Raw genomic sequence first — 19,736 nt, forward strand, 5'->3', positions numbered from 1 at the left:
CCAACCGCCATCTGCGCAGTCAACCCGTCTACCCCACTCTGAACACTCCCCACACCGAGGCACAGAGCCCCCAGGCCCGCCCCTCCAACACACTTCGCCACCCCAGACCTCCGCTGCAATGTGGTCCCTCCTGTCCCCCGCCCTGGGTTTCTCCGCCACCCCCCCCCACCTCCACCACTCTCCCCTCCATCCCCCGCCCCCGTCTCCCCTCCATCCCCCGCCCCCGTCTCCCCTCAACTTCCCTCTGCCTCCCCGCACAGGCTCCCATCTTGGGGACGGTAATCTTCTGGGGCATGGAATTTTAGCCCCCAGCATGGAAGGCAGAATTGGCCTTACCACCCCTCAATGGATGCGGGAGCTTTACTCTGTATCTAACTCCGTGCTGTACCTGCCCTGGGAGTGTTTGATGGGACAGTGTAGAGGGAGCTTTACTCTGTATCTAACCCAGTGCTGTACCTGCCCTGGGAGTGTTTGATGGGACAGTGTAGAGGGAGCTTTACTCTGTATCTAACCCCGTGCTGTACCTGCCCTGGGAGTGTTTGACGGGACAGTGTAGAGGGAGCTTTACTCTGTATCTAACCCCGTGCTGTACCTGCCCTGGGAGTGTTTGATGGGACGGTGTAGAGGGAGCTTTACTCTGTATCTAACCCATGCTGTACCTGCTGAGCTAACGCACAGACAGCCTTCACACTTTGAGGAGTACAGAAAGGAAAACGAGGACCCAAGCTGTGATCCAAACCCACCTGCAGCTCAGTGACCCAGCAGCAGTGCCAGTACGACAAGCCGGTCCACTTAACGAAAAACTCCCGCTCAGCGCGGCCATGCAGCGGTTTCGGCGGCGAGTCCTCCGGGTTGGCATCAGGGGGCCTGGGCACAGAGACCACCAGCGGTGGTTCGCCCCATCTCCAGTGTAGAATCCTCTGGACTCGGCCTTTGAGCGCTGGGCACTGCGGAGTAAAGGTAAAAGCAGGAGGAGGTCAGAGAAGGGTCAATCTGTCGATTCCTGAGATGAAGGGGTTGGCTTATGAGGAAAGCTTGAGCAGGTCGGGCCTGTACTCATTGGGGTTTAGAAGAATGAGAGTTGTACTAAAACGTGTAAGATTCTGAGGGGGCTCGATAAGGTAGATGCAGAGAGGATGTTTCCCCTCGTGGGGGAATCGAGAACTAGAAGGCATAGTTTCAGAATAAGGGGTTGTCCATTTAGAATTGAGATGAGGAGGAATTTCTTCTCGCAGAGGGTGGTGAATCTTTGGAATTCTCTGCCCAGAGCGCTGTGGAGGCTGGATCAAGGGTAGAGATAGACAGATTTCTGAAGGGTAAGAGCGTCAAGGGTTATGGGGAGCGGGCGGGAAAGTGGAGTTGAGGCCAAGATCACATCAGCCATGATCACATCAGCCATGATCTTATCGAATGGCGGAGCAGGCTTGAGGGGCCAAATGGCCGACTCCTGCTCCTATGTTCTTATGTAGGAGGGCGAGGATTTCACCAGAGCAAAAATGACCGAAAGGGTCTTACATTTACACAATGCCTTTCACCACCTCAGAACGTCCCAAAAACGCTTCGTAATGATGTGTTTTTTTTTTAAGTGCAATCACTATTGTAATGTAGGAAACGCGGCATCAAATTTGCACACAGCAAGATCTCGCAAACAGCCCCGTGATAATGATCAATGCATCGTTTTTTTTTAAAGCACTGTTGTTTTGTGGGAAAAATATTGGCCCAGGACAGTCGAAAAATGCCATCCTTGCCAGCAACGCCCACATCCCAAGAATCAATATTAATTTTTTTAAAGCAGCAACAACACCCACCCGCAAAATATATTTCACGCTCGATGAGGAGGGAACTCACCGTACAGCGGGGGCAGAGCCACTCGCCGTTTGGGATTTCTGGAAGTGGTGGATTGAGGCAGTGGATGTGGTAGGAGGACGGGCAGGTATCGCAGCACAGCAGCTCTCCGCCATCCTTGCAGACCCTGCAGTACTCCATGTGGTCGTCCTCTTCCTCCCGCTCAGCCCCCACCTCCACCTCTTCCTCCTCTTCCTCCTCCTCCTCCTCTTCTTCTTCCTCGTCCTTGGCCTCCCACTGAATGCCTTCTTTCTCCTGAAGGAAGACGGAGCGGAGCTCGTTAATAACCCGAGTTTTACCTTCCACTTTTGCGACATTTGCCTTCTATGTAACAGACACACAATGGTGGCTTTGTATCGTGGCACCACAAGTGCCGGCCGGAATGGAGATAATTGGGGAATTCCTCCTGCAACCACACCTGGAGACCACGCTGCATCAAGTGACTGGGACTGATTTTACACTGGGATAATTTGTATTGCGGAACTACCCTCCACTACATTGCATTTTGCTGTAGGACTAAGCCTGCTTTTAACATCGAAACATAGAAAATAGGTGCAGGAGTAGGCCCTTCGAGCCTGCACCACCATTCAATAAGATCATGGCTGATCATTCAACTCAGTACCCCATTCCTGCTTTCTCTCCATACCCCTTTATCCCTTTATCTGTAAGGTCCACATCTAACTCCCTTTTGAATATATCTAACGAACTGGCCTCAACAACTTTCTGTGGTAGTGAATTCCACAGGTTCACAATTCTCCGAGTGAACAAGTTTCTCCTCATCTCGGTCCTAAATGGCTTACCCTTATCCTTAGACTGTGTGCCCTGGTTCTGGACTTCCCCAACATCGGGAACATTCTTCCTGCATCTAACCTGTCCAATCCTGTCAGAATTTTATATATTTCTATGAGATCCCCTCTCATTCTTCTAAATTCCAGTGAATACAAGCCTAGTCGATCCAGTCTTTCTTCATATGTCAGTCATGCCATCCCGGGAACCAGTCTGGTGACCCTTCGTTGCACTTCCTCATTAGCAAGAACGTCCTTCCTCAGATTAGGAGACCAAAACTGTATACAATATTCAAGGTGTGGCCTCACCAAGACCCTGTACAACTGCAATAAGACCTCCCTGCTCCTATACTCAAATCCCCTAGCTATGAAGGCTAACATGCCATTCGCCTTCTTCAACGCCTGCTGTACCTGCGTGCCAACTTTCAATGACTGATATACCATGAAACCCAGGTCTCTTTGCACCTCCCCTTTTCCTAATCTGTCACCATTCAGACAATATTCTGTCTCCCTGTTTTTGCCACCAAAGTGGATAAATGCACATTTATCCTGTCACCCTGCAGCCTCTTAGCACCTACTTCACAGCTCACACTGCCACCCAGCTTTGTGTCATCTGCAAACTTGGAGATATTACATTCAATTCCTTCATCCAAATCATTAATGTATATTGTATATAGCTGGGGGCCCAGCACTGAACCTTGCGGTAACCAACTAGTCACTGCCTGCCATTCTGAAAAGGACCCATTTATTCTTACTCTCTGCTTCCTGTCTGCCAACCAGTTCTCTATCCACGTCAATACATTAACCCCAATACCATGTGCTTTGATTTTGCACACCAATCTCTTGTGTGGGACCTTGTCAAAAGCCTTTTGAAAGTCCAAATACACCACATCCACTGGTTCTCCCTTGTCCACTCTACTAGTTACATCCTCAAAAGATTCTAGAAGGTTTGTCAAGCATGATTTGTCAAGCATGATTTTCCTTTCATAAATCCATGCTGACATGCTGTCACTGCTTTCCAAATGCGCTGCTATTACGTCTTTAATAATTGATTCCAACATTTTCCCCACTACCGATGTCAGGCTAACCGGTCTATAATTCGGTTTTCTCTCTCCCTTCTTTTTTTTTAAAAAAGTGGGGTTACATTAGCTACCCTCCAATCCATAGGAACTGATCCAGAGTCTATAGAAAGTTGGAAAATGACCACCAATGTGTCCACTATTTCTAGGGCCACTTCCTTAAGTACTCTGGGATGCAGATTATCAGGCCCTGGGGTTTTATCGGCCTTCAATCCCATCAATTTCCCCAACACCATTTCCTGACTAACAAGGATTTCCTTCAGTTTCTTCTTCTCGCTAGACCTTCGGTCCCCTGGTATTTCCGGAAGGTTATTTGTGTCTTCCTTAGTGAGGTCAGATGCGAAGTATTTGTTCAATTGGTCTGCTATTTCTTTGTTCCCCTTTATAAATTCATCTGATTCTGACTGCAAGGGACCTAAATTTGTCTTCACTAATCTTTTTCTCTTCACATATCTATAGAAGCTTTTGCAATCAATTTTTATATTCCCTGCAAGCTTACTCTCATACTCTATTTTCCCCCTCCTAATTAAACCCTTTGTCCTCCTCTGCTGAATTCTAAATTTCTTCCAGTCCTCAGGTTTGCTGTTTTTTCTGCCCAATTTGTATGCCTCTTCCTTGGATTTAACACTATCCCTAATTTCCCTTGTTAGCCACGGTTGAGCCACCTTCCCAGTTTTATTTTTACGCCAGACAGGGATGAACTTCAACAATTGTACATCCATGTAATCTTTAAATGTCTGCCATTGCCTATCCACCGTCAACCCTTTAAGTATCATTCGCCAGTCTATCCTAGCCAATTCACGTCTCATACCATCGAAGTTACCTTTCTTTAGGTTCAGGACCCTAGTCTCTGAATTAACTGTGTCATGTTCCATCTTAATGAAGAATTCTACCATATTATGGTCACTCTTCCCCAAAGGGCCTCGCACAAGATTGCTAATTAATCCTCTCCCATTATACAAGACCCAGTCTAGGATGGCCTGCTCTCTAGTTGGTTCCTCGACATATTGGTCTCGAAAACCATCCCTTATACACTCCAGGAAATCCTCCTCCACCGTATTGCTACCAGTTTGGTTAGCTCAATCTATATGTGGATTAAAGTCACCCATGATCATGCTGTACCTTTATTGCACGCATGCCTAATTTCCTGTTTGATGTCATCCCCAACCTCACTACCACTGTTTGGTGATCTGTACACAACTCCCACTAGCATTTTCTGCCCTTTGGTGTTCCGCAGCTCTACCCATACAGATTCCACATCACCCAAGCAAATGGCCTTCCTTATTATTGCGTTAATCTCCTTTTTAACCAACAACGCTACACCCACCTCCTTTTCCTTTCCGTCTATCCTTCCTGAATGTTGAGTTCCCAGCCTTGGTCACCCTGGAGCCATGTCTCCGTAATCCCAATTACATCATATCCGTTAACAGCTATCTGCGCAATTAATTCATCCACCTTATTATGAATGCTCCTCGCATTGAGACACAGAGCCATCAGGCTTGTTTTTTTAACACTCTTTGTCCTTTTAGAATTATGTTGTAATGTGGCCCTTTTCGATTTTTGCCTTGGGTTTCTCTGCCCTCCACTTTTCCTCATCTCCTTTCTACCTTTTGCTTCTGCCCACATTGTCTCCCTGCATAGATTCCCATACCCCTGCCATATTAGTTTAACCCCTCTCCAACAGCACTAGCAAACACTCTCAATAGGACATTGGAAACGGTTCTGCGGGAGGTGGGACCAATACAAATCGAACCAATGTCCCAGGAATATGAATCCCTCCCTCTTGCAACATTCCTCAAGCCACGTATTCATCTTAACTATCCTACTATTTCTGCTCTGACTAGCACGTGGCACTGGTAGCAATCCTGAGATTACTACCTTTGAGGTCCTACTTTTTAATTTAACTCCTAACTCCCTAAATTCAGCATGTAGGACCTCATCCTGTTTTTTACCTATATCATTGGTACCTATTTGCACCACAACAACAGGCTGTTCTCCCTCCCCCTCCAAAATGCCCTGCAGCCGCTCCAAGAGATCCTTGACTCTTGCATCAGGGCAGAAAGGGAGACTCTGATGTAGTTTTGATCAGGAGTTCAGAGTTACCATTGATTAAAACCCCAAGCCTCCAACTCATTGGCTGACGCAATAGTGTCAATATTCACTCCACTTTTAATTTCACTGGGGCGGGGTGGGGGGGGAAAAGAGAGCAAACTGACAGCATGTGACACACACATCGTCTGATCATGATATTTAGCGGAATAACCATTTCGGTTCTCTCCAGTACCTCGCCCGAGTAGCCATTCCTCTTGCGTGAGGCTATTCAGCAGTGGAGGGCATCGCGAGTGAGGCATCAACCGACATCCGATACAGCTGGCAATCAGGAGTAGGAGCCTTGGTTGATTTACTCTCCCACCGCCCCACCACCCCCCTCGTTCTGCAGGCCAATGGCGCAGAGCTCAAACCGTAGCACCCATCGACCCACTCAGTTCAGCTCTGTCGCACAGCAGGAAACGCAGCTGGGAGCTTCCTGGTCTGGGCAGCTGATCGTCGTGCTAGGCGTTATTTAGCAACGGAGCCACCGGGGGAGCTAAATACACCACGGAGCTCAAAGCGAGCACTATTAATAGCCAGTTCCAACTTGGTAAGGAATGGCCGCAAGCATTTGCATCTACAGCCACGAGGCAGGCCACTTTGTGCGAGAACAGTCAAGGCTCATGTTATAGTAGAATGATACAGCACAGGAGACCATTCGGCCCCTCATGCCTGTGCCGGCTCTTTGAAAGAGCGATCCAATTTGTCCCACTGTCCATAAGCCCTACATATATTTTCCCTTCAAGAATTTATCCAATTTCCCTTTTGAGAGTTACTATTGAATCTGCTCCCACCATCCTTTCAGGCAGCGCGTTCCAGATCACAACAACTCGCTGCGTAAAAAGATTCCCCTCATCTCCCTCTCTGATTCTTCTGACAATTACCTTCCATCTGGGTCCTCTGGTTATCGACTCTCCTCCCACTGGAAACAGTCTCTCCTTATTTACTCTATCAAAACCCCTTCATGATTTTGAACACCTCTATTAAATCTCCCTTTAACCTTCTCTGCTCCAAGGAGAATAACCCCACCTTCTCCAGTCTCTCCACGTCACTGTAGTCCTTCATCCCTGGTACAATTCTAGTAAATTTACTCTGCACCCTCGCCAAGGCCTTGACATGCTTTCCAAAGTGTGGAGCCCAGAATTGAACACAATACTCTAAGCTGAGGGCCTAACCAGTGTTTCATAAAGATTTAACATAACTTCCTTGCTTTTGTACTGTATGCTTCTGTTTATAAAGCCAAGGATCGTAAAAAACAGCCTTCCCAACTTGTCCTGTCACCTTCAAAGATTTAGGGGGCGAAATTCGGTATCGCCTGCATTGAGGCAGTGACAGTACCTAGCTTTAACGCCAAGCGATGTCTACCGCCTTCAAAGTGCGATATTCAGTTGTTTCGCCCCAAGAGGACAGTGGAACGCACAGACAGGCATTGCACACTCCTCCTCGGGCGCTAACAGAGCGATAGCGCAGGAGGCCTACTCAATTTTTTGGCGCTATAAGATACCGGCATCCTCGCGCCTGAAACATAGAAAGCAGGGCAGAAGTAGGCCATTCGGCCCTTCGAGCCTGCACCACCATTCAATATGATCATGGCTGATCATGCAACTTCAGTACCCCATTCCTGCTTTCTCTCCATACCCCTTGATCCATTCAGCCGTAAGGGCCACATCTAACTCCCTTTTGAATATATCTAATGAACTGGCCCCAACAACTTTCTGTGGTAGAGAATTCCACAGGTTCACAATTCTCTGAGAAAAAAAAAACTTGGTGAAAACTTCAATGACCCACACTTCCCCACTGCTGCAAGAAATTAAATAGAAGTTGAAAAACTTACATTTTAGCACTTGCCTTGCTCTCCGGACCATATCGCCCCGGGGTCGTCGCTGGACCAACTGCTTTCCCCTCGCCGGTCTCAGCGCCGGGCGCTACGGCAGGCGATGGTGTGAATTTATCAAATGCAGGAACACGGGGCCTTTGCGCACTCGGTGAGGTCACTGAGTGGGCGGGGCTAGCAAGCGCCACGCGATCTGTCAGCGCCGCCGCTAAATCTTCACTGAAGTTCGCGGCAGGCGCCGACAGCACGCGCTTGGGCGGGAGGTGTTAAGTGGCCCCTTAGCGCCCCTTTCTGCCGCAAGCAGTCGGTCCAGCGACGACCCCGGGGCGATATGGTCCGGAGAGCAAGATAGGTGCTAAAATGTAATTTTTTTAAACTTCTATTTATTTGTTGCATCAGTGGGGAAGTGTGGGTGTCGGTCATTGAAGTTTTCACCAAGTTTTTTTCTCATCTTCAGGCGCTAGGATGCCGGTATCTTATAGCGCCAAAAAATTGAGCCACCCTCCTGCGTTAATGCTCCTTTAGCACCCAAGGAGTGTGCCTTTGCACTCCACTCTCCTCTTGGGGCAAAACAACCGATATCGCACTTTTTGAGGCGCTAAACAGCCGAATTTCTCCCCCCCTACCAATTTTAAACTCCCCTTTAAAATATATTCCTCTCCTCATCCTGCAGTGGCTGTCGGCCTGCCCGTCCGGCCTGCATCTGATTCGCAAGGTTGCTGCGCGAGCAGGCTGTATGTACTCACACAGTGTGGGCAGCTCCACTTTCCTTCTGGGGCTTTGTCCAGCTCCGGATCCAGGCAGACCAAGTGATAGGCTCTGGGACAAGTGTCGCACAAGATGATCTCTCCTCCCTGCTGGCAGACCTCACAATAGTCCTGGTGATCGGTCTCGTACCCATCCGCCTCCTCCTCGCCAACAACTGCAGAGGTATGCAGGTTAAGAGTCAGTCAGCGGGACACAACAAGGGCTAGGGGACAATTCCATGCAAAAAAAAGACTTGCATTTATATAGCGCCTTGCACGAACTCGGGATGTTGCAAAGCGCTTTGCAGTTGTAATGTATTTGCTTCGTGGGTTCTTTGCTTAAGAATTCATAGCAACATATTGCTATTAAGAACTAGTTGGTTTATTAACAAAGATTTAACAATCACACTACACATTACCAGTTCATCCACCAGGCTCACAACTGCATACCTCATTGTGGATTCCCTGAACCCAACTGGCTGGGGTTTTATTGAGCCTTGTAAACATCACGTGACTGGTTGGGCCATTCACAATGCAACCTCTGCAACTATTTTTGTTAGAATGTTTAAATCAAGTACCTCCTTTTTTTTTTCAAGAAAGGGCACTAGAACACATAATCCAAATTAACATGGGAACTTTATCAATCAAATTAAAATCCTGTTCCCGGGGGGTGATGATGCACTCCAGTCCCTACGGCGCCCACCTCTCGCGAAAGGCCGCGAGCGTACCGGTGGACACCGCGTGCTCCATCTCCAGGGACACCCTGGCTCGGATGTATGCGCGGAAGAGAGGCAGGCAGTCGGGCTGAATGACCCCCTCGACCGCCCGCTGCCTGGACCGGCTGATGGCCCCCTTGGCCAGGCCCAGGAGCAGTCCTACGAGGAGGCCCTCCGACCTGCCCGCTCCCCTCCGCACAGGGTGGGACTGAAGTGGAGCCGGAAATTGAGGGGCAGCCCCTTCAGCAACAGCTCTACAAACCTTGAGCATACTTACAGGCGTATACATTACAGCAGGCAATGAAGTATTTTTTGAAGTGCAGACACTGTTGTAATGCGAGAAACGCAGCAGTGATTTTGTGCTCAGCAAGATTCCACAAACAGAAATGTGATAATGACCAGATAATCTCTGCTTTATTGATGTTGCTTGAGGGATAAATATTGGTCCCAAGACACCAGGGGGAACTCCCCTGCTCTTCTTCCAATAGTGCCACGAGATCTTTTACGTGCACCTGAGAGGGCGGACAGGGCCCTCGGTTTAACGAAATGTAGAATAGTGTTGACGCTGGTCGATGTGGCAGGGCGGGGCGGGGGGGTGAGAGAAGGGACTCAAGCGATTAATTAAGATACTTTTTACAATGAGGGAAGGGATAATCCCTGGAGGTTTCCTGAGGTCAGAGTTTGGAGTTCTCTGCAACAGACACTGTCTCATTTTGGGTAGGAAACAAGCTGTATTCGGAAGGACATAAAAGCAATGGAAAAGGTGGCGTGTAGACTCAGTAGACGAGGAAATTACAGTTATGAAGACAGACTTGAGAAATTAGCAGAGATGGTTAGTGGGTGACCAGACAGAGAGGGCTTCAGATTTCTGAGGCTTTATAATGAGGGAGCGTTTCCATTAGTCGCTGAAGTGATAATTAGTGGGCACAAATTTAAGATGATCACAAAGATGATGTTAGAAAACATTTCTTTCCATGGAGAGTGGGTTAATGTGGAATTCTCGGCCACAAACGCTTCCGGCAGCAGAGTCTGTAAATTCCTTTAAAAGAGAATTCTAGACTTGTTTGAAAATGAGGTGTGGGGAGTGAGCAGGTTTAGACCAGGGGGATATTAAAGGGTGTGGGGAGTGAGCAGGAGAGTGGGATTAGACTGGGTGGGATATTAAAGGGTGCGGGGAGTGAGGGGGAGAGTGGGATTAGACTGGGTGGGATATTAAAGGGTGCAGGGAGTGAGGGGGAGAGTGGGATTAGACTGGGTGGGATATTAAAGGGTGTGGGGAGTGAGCAGGAGAGTGGGATTAGACTGGGTGGGATATTAAAGGGTGTGGGGAGTGAGGGGGAGAGTGGGATTAGACTGGGTGGGATATTAAAGGGTGCGGAGAGTGAGAGGGAGAGTGGGATTAGACTGGGTGGGATATTAAAGGGTGTGGGGAGTGAGCAGGAGAGTGGGATTAGACTGGGTGGGATATTAAAGGGTGTGGGGAGTGAGGGGGAGAGTGGGATTAGACTGGGTGGGATATTAAAGGGTGCGGGGAGTGAGCAGGAGAGTGAGATTAGACTGGGTGGGATATTAAAGGGTGTGGGGAGTGAGGGGGAGAGTGAGATTAGACTGGGTGGGATATTAAAGGGTGTGGGGAGTGAGGGGGAGAGTGAGATTAGACTGGGTGGGATATTAAAGGGTGCGGGGAGTGAGGGGGAGAGTGGGATTAGACTGGGTGGGATATTAAAGGGTGCGGGGAGTGAACAGGAGAGTGAGATTAGACTGGGTGGGATATTAAAGGGTGTGGGGAGTGAGGGGGAGAATGAGATTAGACTGGGTGGGATATTAAAGGGTGCGGGGAGTGAGGGGGAGAGTGGGATTAGACTGGGTGGGATATTAAAGGGTGCGGGGAGTGAGCAGGAGAGTGGGATGGGACCAGGGGGATATTAAAGGGTGCAGGGAGTGAGCAGGAGAGTGGGATTAGACTGGGTGGGATATTAAAGGGTGCGGGGAGTGAGGGGGAGAGTGGGATTAGACTGGGTGGGATATTAAAGGGTGCAAGGAGTGAGGGGGAGAGTGAGATTAGACTGGGTGGGATATTACAGGGTGTGGGGAGTGAGCAGGAGAGTGGGATTAGACTGGGTGGGATATTAAAGGGTGCAGGGAGTGAGCAGGAGAGTGGGATGGGACCAGGGGGATATTAAAGGGTGCAGGGAGTGAGGGGGAGAGTGAGATTAGACTGGGTGGGATATTAAAGGGTGCGGGGAGTGAGCAGGAGAGTGAGATTAGACTGGGTGGGATATTAAAGGGTGCGGGGAGTGAGGGGGAGAGTGGGATTAGACTGGGTGGGATATTAAAGGGTGCAGGGAGTGAGGGGAGAGTGGGATTAGACTGGGTGGGATATTAAAGGGTGCGGGGAGTGAGCAGGAGAGTGAGATTAGACTGGGTGGGATATTAAAGGGTGCGGGGAGTGAGCAGGAGAGTGGGATGGGACCAGGGGGATATTAAAGGGTGCAGGGAGTGAGGGGGAGAGTGAGATTAGACTGGGTGGGATATTAAAGGGTGCGGGGAGTGAGCAGGAGAGTGAGATTAGACTGGGTGGGATATTAAAGGGTGCGGGGAGTGAGGGGGAGAGTGGGATTAGACTGGGTGGGATATTAAAGGGTGCAGGGAGTGAGGGGAGAGTGGGATTAGACTGGGTGGGATATTAAAGGGTGCGGGGAGTGAGCAGGAGAGTGAGATTAGACTGGGTGGGATATTAAAGGGTGCGGGGAGTGAGCAGGAGAGTGGGATGGGACCAGGGGGATATTAAATGGTGCAGGGAGTGGGGGGGGGGGGGGGGGGTGATGTGGAGGAAAACACTGACACAGACTAGATGGGCCGAATAGCTTGTTTCTGTGCTGGAACATTCTATGATTAGTAGGTGAGGGCACAGTACTTGTTAGCAAACAACAAATTCACGTTTTTTGGGATTACACGCCTGTGCGACTGTAAATTCACAGCTTTAGGCATCAAGAGGATGTATAATTGTTCAGTTCCATGCTGACCTCCACACCCTGATCTCTGACCTCTGCTCCCGTCAACTCAACAACCGGAGTCGAGACTCGCAATTTTAGGGGCTTAGATATTTTAGGAACAGGCGGGGGGGAAATAACATTCATCCTAACAAACCTGGACTTTTCTCACAGACTCCTCAACTTCACCGCGCCCTGTTCCCTCATATCCCTTTTCTCCCCAGAAATACATCTCATTGCCTCTTGCTCACTTAGTCTGTTTTGACGTCCTTCCCCCCTGTTCCACAACTCGATTCTCCTGGGGGTGACAAAGTTCCCCTCGTACTGCCAACCTTTTGAAACTCACCACCCCTGGGATTTGTACCCTTCATTATCGTGAAGCATTTGCCAGAGTTAACTTGACCAATCGCCTTCATCGGCTCATTACACCAGGAGAGGCACGTGTGCGTAAAGACACAACCTCGCCCTCCTCCCCCCTCTCTCTCCCCCTCCCCCCCTCTCGCAAACCCCAGCCCTTCCCCCAGAGCTGCCGATCTGCTTTTAAACAAGACACACGGGCAACCCCCCACCCCCTCCCCCGGAGTCAAACGTGGCCGAATAAAACACAGGAACAGGAGGAGGAGGCCATTCAGCCCCTCGAGCCTGTTCCGCTGTTCAATTTGGTCACGGGTTGATCTGTATCTGAACTCTATTTATCCAACTTAGTTCTGTAACCCTGGATACTTGATTAGGGCATAGATTTAAAGTAATTGGGGAGAGGTTTAAGAGGGGATTTGAGGGGAAATGTCTTCACCCAGAGGGTGGTGGGGGTCTGGGGCGGAACTCACGGCCTGAAAGGGTAGTAGAGGCAGAAACCCTCACCACATTTAAAAAGTACTTGGATGTACACCTGAAGTGTCGTAACCTGCAGGGCTACGGACCGAGAGCTGGAAAGTGGGATTAGCTTGGGTGGCTCTTTGTCGGCCGGCGCGGACACGATGGGCCGAAATGGCCTCCTTCCGTGCCGTAAATTTCTATGATTCTATAATAACCAACAAAAATCTATAAATCTCAAGTCTTGAAAATTCTAATTGACCCCCAAGCATCTGTAGCCTTTTCGGGAGCGAGGTCGAGATTTCCACTACCTTTTGTGTGAAGAAGTGCGTCCTGACATCTCCCCTGAACGGCCTGGCTCCAATTTGAAGGTGATGCCCCCCTTGTTCTGGACTCCCCCGACCCTGTCCGAGGAAAGAGTTTCTCTCCAGCTAGCATTGCGAATCCTTTTAGCATTTTTGCCCACCTCAATCCGATCAGCCTCCCCCCACCCCGATCTTCTAAACTCGAGGGAATGCATGCCAGGTTCTCGTAACTTCGCCCTCTGAAGCCCCGAACGGCCTGCGATAGCCGGCGCAATGCGACACTTACGCTTCCGTTTCTTTCGGCCCACTTTCGCCTTCAGCTTGGCTTTCTTCAGGGGCCCAGCCGAGCTGTCGGATCGAATCGACGAGCTGTGCACGCTGGCGTCGTCGATGTCCGACTCCCCGTCCAAGTCTGCCTCGTCGCTCTGGAAGAGCACAGCGGCGTGCGGTTAAGAATGACGGTTACGCACACTGCGGTCAGCCCGCGCGCAGCGCAATAAAGCCTGGTGTTTTAGTCAGCGTGTTAGAGGAGGGCCACCACGGTGTACAATGGGCCGGCCTCCTTTGGGTTAAGTGGGCCCGGTGAGTCACAAGACGGCAATACACAGTCTGAAAGGAGGAACGAGGCAGGCTTCTCCGAGGGCCTCTGGCACCGCACCAGTGGGCAGACTCCGCCACAGAAAACACAAGTGGAGAGTGTGATTTGCCGAAGGGCACATCACTTCAACAAGCAGCTTCTGATCTCACATCTCAGGCCATACTCAATATCGGATACAAGAGTCTTAAAATAACTCACCCATACTGTACTCCAGTGTTATACAGTGACAGACCTGTACCCACCAGTACTGTACCCCAGTGTTATACAGTGACAGACCTGTACCCACCAGTACTGTATCCCAGTGTTATACAGTGGTACCCACCAGTACTGTACCCCAGTGTTATACAGTGACAGACCTGTACCCACCAGTACTGTATCCCAGTGTTATACAGTGACAGACCTGCACCCACCAGTACTGTACCCCAATGTTATACAGTGACAGACCTGTACCCACCAGTACTGTACCCCAGTGTTATACAGTGACAGACCTGTACCCACCAGTACTGTATCCCAGTGTTATACAATGACAGACCTGTACCCACCAGTACTGTACCCCAGTGTTATACAGTGACAGACCTGTATCCACCAGTACTGTATCCCAGTGTTATACAATGACAGACTTGTGCCCACCAGTACTGTACCCCAGTGTTATACAGTGACAGACCTGTACCCACCAGTACTGTACCCCAGTGTTATACAGTGACAGACCTGTACCCACCAGTACTGTACCCCAGTGTTATACAGTGACAGACCTGTACCCACCAGTACTGTACCCTAGTGTTATACAGTGACAGACCTGTACCCACCAGTACTGTACCCCAGTGTTATACAGTGACAGACCTGTACCCACCAGTACTGTACCCTAGTGTTATACAGTGACAGACCTGTACCCACCAGTACTGTACCCCAGTGTTATACAGTGATAGACCTGTACCCACCAATACGGTCCCTTAAGTGTTATACAGTTATCATTTTAGCATTCTCTACACCCTCCCCGTCACACACACCCTTTCACTGCAATACAGGATGGTTCGTGCAAAAGACATATCTAGCACTCGACCAAGCGTGCACGCGGCCTCACACTTACCGAGGAGCTTTTCTTCCTCTTTGACCCCATTATACCCAGCTTGATTTTCAGGAGAGCCATCTTCTTCTTCTTTTTCTTCTTCCCTTCAGGGACCCTCGGGCTCTTGCTCCGCTTCTTCGCGCCAGGACCTGCGAACACGAGAATGGGAGTTTTAACCGTGGTCGCTGCTTCCTCTCCACCCCCGCCCCCCACCCCCACAGCGACTCCGCGAGTAAAAAGGGATCGTCCCGTGCAAGGTTTTTTTTTTTCCAGGCTGCGCGGACCATTCAAATTTTCACGCACGAGCGGTTTCTCCCGTTCAAGCGCCGGCGAGTGGACTATGCGCGATCCCCAGCCCGCTGTGCAGCCGCGCAGCTTAGCGGGAACCTTGTTCCCATGTGGTACCAGGCTAGACAGACCCAGAAGGGCCCTGCCGTTTAATCCTTGGCCCGTGCCATTAGCTGACTTCGGCTGGGGCGACAGTACGACCAACATCGCTAAAACAGATTATCTGGTCATGATCACATTGTGGGAGCTTGCGTGTGCAAATTGCCTACCACATTTCTTACATTACAAGTGACTTGAAAAAAAAGATTTGTATTTATCACCCAGAGAGTGGTGAACCTGTGGAATTCTCTACCACAGAAAGTTGTTGAGGCCAATTCACTGAATATATTCAAAAAGGAGTTAGATGTAGTCCTTACTACTCGGGGGATCAAGGGGTATGGCGAGAAAGCAGGAATGGGGTACAGAAGTTGCATGTTCAGCCATGAACTCATTGAATGGCAGTGGGGGCTCGAAGGGCCGAATGACCTACTCCTGCACCTATTTTCTATGTTGCTATGTTTCTATATAGCACCTTTCACACCCACCGGACGTCCCAAAGCGCTTTACAGCCAATAAAGTACTTTTGGAGAGCAGTCACTGTTGTAATGTAGGACACGCGGCAACCAATTTGTGCACAGCAAGTTCCCACAAACAGCAACATAAGAAATAGAAGCAGGAATCGGCCATTCGGCCCCTCGAGCCTGCTCCACCATTCAATAAATCATGGCTGATCTGATCATGGACTCAGCTCCACTACCCTGCCCGCTCCCCATAACCCTTCACTCCCTTATCATACAAAAATCTGTCTATCTCCACCTTAAATAATGTATATTCAATGACCAGCCACAGCTCTCTGGGGCAGAGAATTCCACAGATTTACGACCCTCATAGAAGAAATTCCTCCTCATCTCAGTTCTAAATGGGCGACCACTTATTCTTAAACTAAGGCCCCTAGTTCTACATAACGACCGGATAATCTATATTTTTGTTATGTTGATTGACAATAAATATTGGCCCCAGGACACCGGGGATAACGCCCCTGCCCTTCTTTGAAATAGTGCCATGGGATCTTCTACGTGCACCGGAGCAGATGGAGCCTCAGTTCAACGTCTCATCCGAAAGACGACACCTCCGACAGTGCGCCGCTCCCTCAGCACTGCCCCTCCGACAGTGCGGCGCTCCCTCAGCACCGCCCCTCCGACAGTGCGGCGCTCCCTCAGCACCGCCCCTCCGACAGTGCGCCGCTCCCTCAGCGCCGCCCCTCCGACAGCGCGCCGCTCCCTCAGCACCGCCCCTCCGACAGTGCGGCGCTCCCTCAGCACCGCCCCTCCGACAGTGCGGCGCTCCCTCAGCACCGCCCCTCTGACAGTGCGCCGCTCCCTCAGCACCGCCCCTCCGACAGTGCGCCGCTCCCTCAGCGCCGCCCCTCCGACAGCGCGCCGCTCGCTCAGCACCGCCCCTCCGACAGTGCGGCGCTCCCTCAGCACTGCCCCTCCGACAGCGCGGCGCTCCCTCAGCACTGCCCCTCCGACAGTGCACCGCTCCCTCAGCACCGCCCCTCCGACAGTGCGGCGCTCCCTCAGTACTGCCCCTCCGACAGTGCGGCGCTCCCTCAGCACTGCCCCTCCGACAGTGCGGCGCTCCCTCAGCGTTGCCCCTCCGACAGTGCGGCTCTCCCTCAGCACCGCCCCTCCGACAGTGCGGCGCTCCCTCAGCACTGCCCCTCCGACAGTGCGGCGCTCCCTCAGCACTGCCCCTCCGACAGTGCGTCGCTCCCTAGTACCGCCCCACCGACAGTGCGTCGCTCCCTAGTACCGCCCCTCCGACAGTGCGGCGCTCCCTCAGCACTGCACTGGGAGTGCCAGCCTGGATTTATGTGCTCAAGTCCCTGGAGTGAGACTCGAACCCACAATCTTCTGACTCAGAGGCAAGTGTGCTTCCCACTGAGCCAAACTGACACTGACTACACTTCATAAAAGCACTTAATTGGCTGTAAAGCGCTTTGAGACAGCCCAAAGTCACTATATAAATGCACAAGATTGGGGTTTAGTTGGGGCGGGGGGGTGGGACGGAGGTGGACTGATGATGTACGCGGTCAGTACCACGTCTCGAACAGTCAGGCCCAGACGGACCTGTTCGTCTTCCACACAGGCGCCACTCACCTTTGCCCTCTTTGGTCTTGGCCTTTCGGATGGGAGGCGGCGGCAGGTTGGAGAGGGTCCCCGAGGAGGCGCCGGCAGACACCTGCTCCACCACCGCCGCCACCGCTGCCGCTGCAGCCGCTGCCGCCACCGCGGCCGCCGACCCCTTGAACGGGCTGTTGGCGCTGAACTCCCGCCATTTGGCGCCGAGGATGGTCATCATTTTGGACATCGGAATCTTGGGGTTCTTCTTGGCAATGAGCGGCCTAGGGTTTAAAACATGTTCACATTGAGTGCACAGCAGAGATAAGCCCAACACCTGCAATACATAGAATCACACTGAATGGAACAAAGCGCCTTTCAGGACCTCGGGGCGTCCTAAAGCGTCTTAAGTCTATTACGTACTTTTGAAGTGTTGTAATGGAGAAATTGCAGCAGCTAATTTGCGCACAGCAAGCTCCCACAAACAACAACTTGTATTTATATAGCACCTTTAACATAGTGAAACGTCCCAAGGCACTTCACAGGAGTATTAAGAGATAAGAATTCGACACCGAGCTGCACAAGTAGAAATTAGCGCAGGTGACCAAAAGCTTGATAGCGTTGATATCAAAACCTATCACCAACGATGTCTCCGCAAGCTCCTACAAATCCCCTGGGAGGACAGGCGCACCAATGTCAGCGTCCTCGTCCAGGCCAACATCCCCAGCATCGAAGCACTGACCACACTCGATCAGCTCCGTTGGGCGGACCACATTGTCCGCATGACAGACACGAGGCTCCCAAAGCAAGCGCTCTACTCGGAGCTCCTTCACGGCAAACGATCCAAAGGTGGGCAGAGGAAACGTTACAAGCACACCCTCAAAGCCTCCCTGATAAAGTGCAACATCCCCACCGACACCTGGGAGTCCCTGGCCAAAGACCACCCGAAGTGGAGGAAGAGCATCCGAGAGATGTTTTCCTGAGACTGTGCCCCTTGGTTCTAGACTCTCCTGCCAGGGGGAAACAACCTACATAAGAACATAAGAAATAGGAACAGGAGTAGGCCATAAGGCCCCTCGAGCCTGCTCCGCCATTCAATATGATCATGCCTGATCTGATCATGGACTCAGCTCTACTTCCCTGCCCATTCCCCATAACCCCTTATCGGTTAAGAAACTGTCTATCTCTGTCTTAAATTTATTCAATGTCCCAGCTTCCACAGCTCTCTTGAGGCAGCGAATTCCACAGATTTACAACCCTCAGAAGAAATTTCTCCTCATCTCAGTTTTAAATGGGCAGCCCCTTATTCTGAGATCATGCCCTCTAGTTCTAGTCTCCCCCACCAGTGGAAAAATCCTCTCTGCATCCACCTTGTCCAGCCCCCTCATAATCTTATACAATTCTATAAGACCACCTCTCATTCTTCTGAATTCCAATGAGTAGAGGCCCAACCTACTCAGCCTCTCTCTTAAGTCAACCTCCTCATCCCTGGAATCAACCGAGTGAACCTTCTCTGAACTGCCTTCACAGAAATTATATCCTTTCGTAAATATGGAAACCAAAACTGCACACAGTATTCCAGGTGTGGCCTGACCAATACCCTGTACAGTTGTAGCAGGACTTCTCTGCTTTTATACTCCATCCCCTTTGCAATAAAGGCCAAGATACCATTGGCCTTCCTGATCACTAGCTGTACCTGCATACTATCCTTTTGTGTTTCATGCACAAGTACCCCCAGGCCCCGCTGTACAGCAGCACTTTGCAATCTTTCTCCATTTAAATAATAACTTGCTCTTTGATTTTTTTTCTGCCAAAGTGCATGACCTCACACTTTCCAACCTCTCAGTATCTACCCCGTCATGAGATCACCTCTCATTCTTCTAAACTCCAGAGAGTATAGGACCATTCTACATAATCTCTCATCATAAGACAACCCTCTCATCCAGGAATCAATCTAGTGAACCGCCATTGCACCGCCTCCAAGGCAAGTATATCCTTCCTTAGATAAGGAGACCAAAACTGTGCACAGTTGAAAACTGTACTCCAGGTGAAAGTGCATCCGGGAGGGCGTTGAGCACTTAAGAGTCTCAACGCCGAGAGCATACAGAAATCAAGCACGGGCAGCGGAAGGAGCGTGCAGCAAACCAGACTCCCCACCCACCCTTTCCCTCAACGACTGTCTGTCCCACCTGTGACAGAGTCTGTGGCTCTCGTATTGGACTGTTCAGCCACCAAAGAACTCACTTCAGGAGTGGAAGCGAGTTTTCTTCAATTCCGAGGGACTGCCTTGTGATGGGGGCGGGGGGGGGGGTAGGTTTTAAAGAGTGTCTTAAAGGAGGAAAGAGGGGTAGAGAGGCGGAGCGGTTTAGGGAGGGAATTCCAGAGCTTGGGGCCCAGGCAACAGAAGGCACGGCC

General features: G+C 50.7%; 1 protein-coding gene across 2 annotated transcripts in view; it reads right to left on the reverse strand.

The window, feature by feature from the left end:
* The window catches only part of LOC139232644 (chromodomain-helicase-DNA-binding protein 3-like), a 115,758-nt gene that overhangs the window by 71,416 nt on the left and 24,606 nt on the right, over positions 1-19,736 (reverse strand). For both annotated transcript variants that reach the window (XM_070863093.1, XM_070863094.1), the window contains exons 5-10: positions 17,361-17,605; positions 14,893-15,020; positions 13,494-13,632; positions 8,381-8,556; positions 1,849-2,100; positions 744-947 (exon numbers count right to left, since the gene is read on the reverse strand). In XM_070863093.1, coding sequence (XP_070719194.1) covers positions 744-947; positions 1,849-2,100; positions 8,381-8,556; positions 13,494-13,632; positions 14,893-15,020; positions 17,361-17,605 — 1,144 coding nt within the window. The remainder of the gene's footprint in view (positions 1-743; positions 948-1,848; positions 2,101-8,380; positions 8,557-13,493; positions 13,633-14,892; positions 15,021-17,360; positions 17,606-19,736) is intronic.

Source organism: Pristiophorus japonicus, chromosome 20, assembly GCF_044704955.1.
Source record: "Pristiophorus japonicus isolate sPriJap1 chromosome 20, sPriJap1.hap1, whole genome shotgun sequence".
Lineage (NCBI taxonomy): Eukaryota > Metazoa > Chordata > Chondrichthyes > Pristiophoridae > Pristiophorus > Pristiophorus japonicus.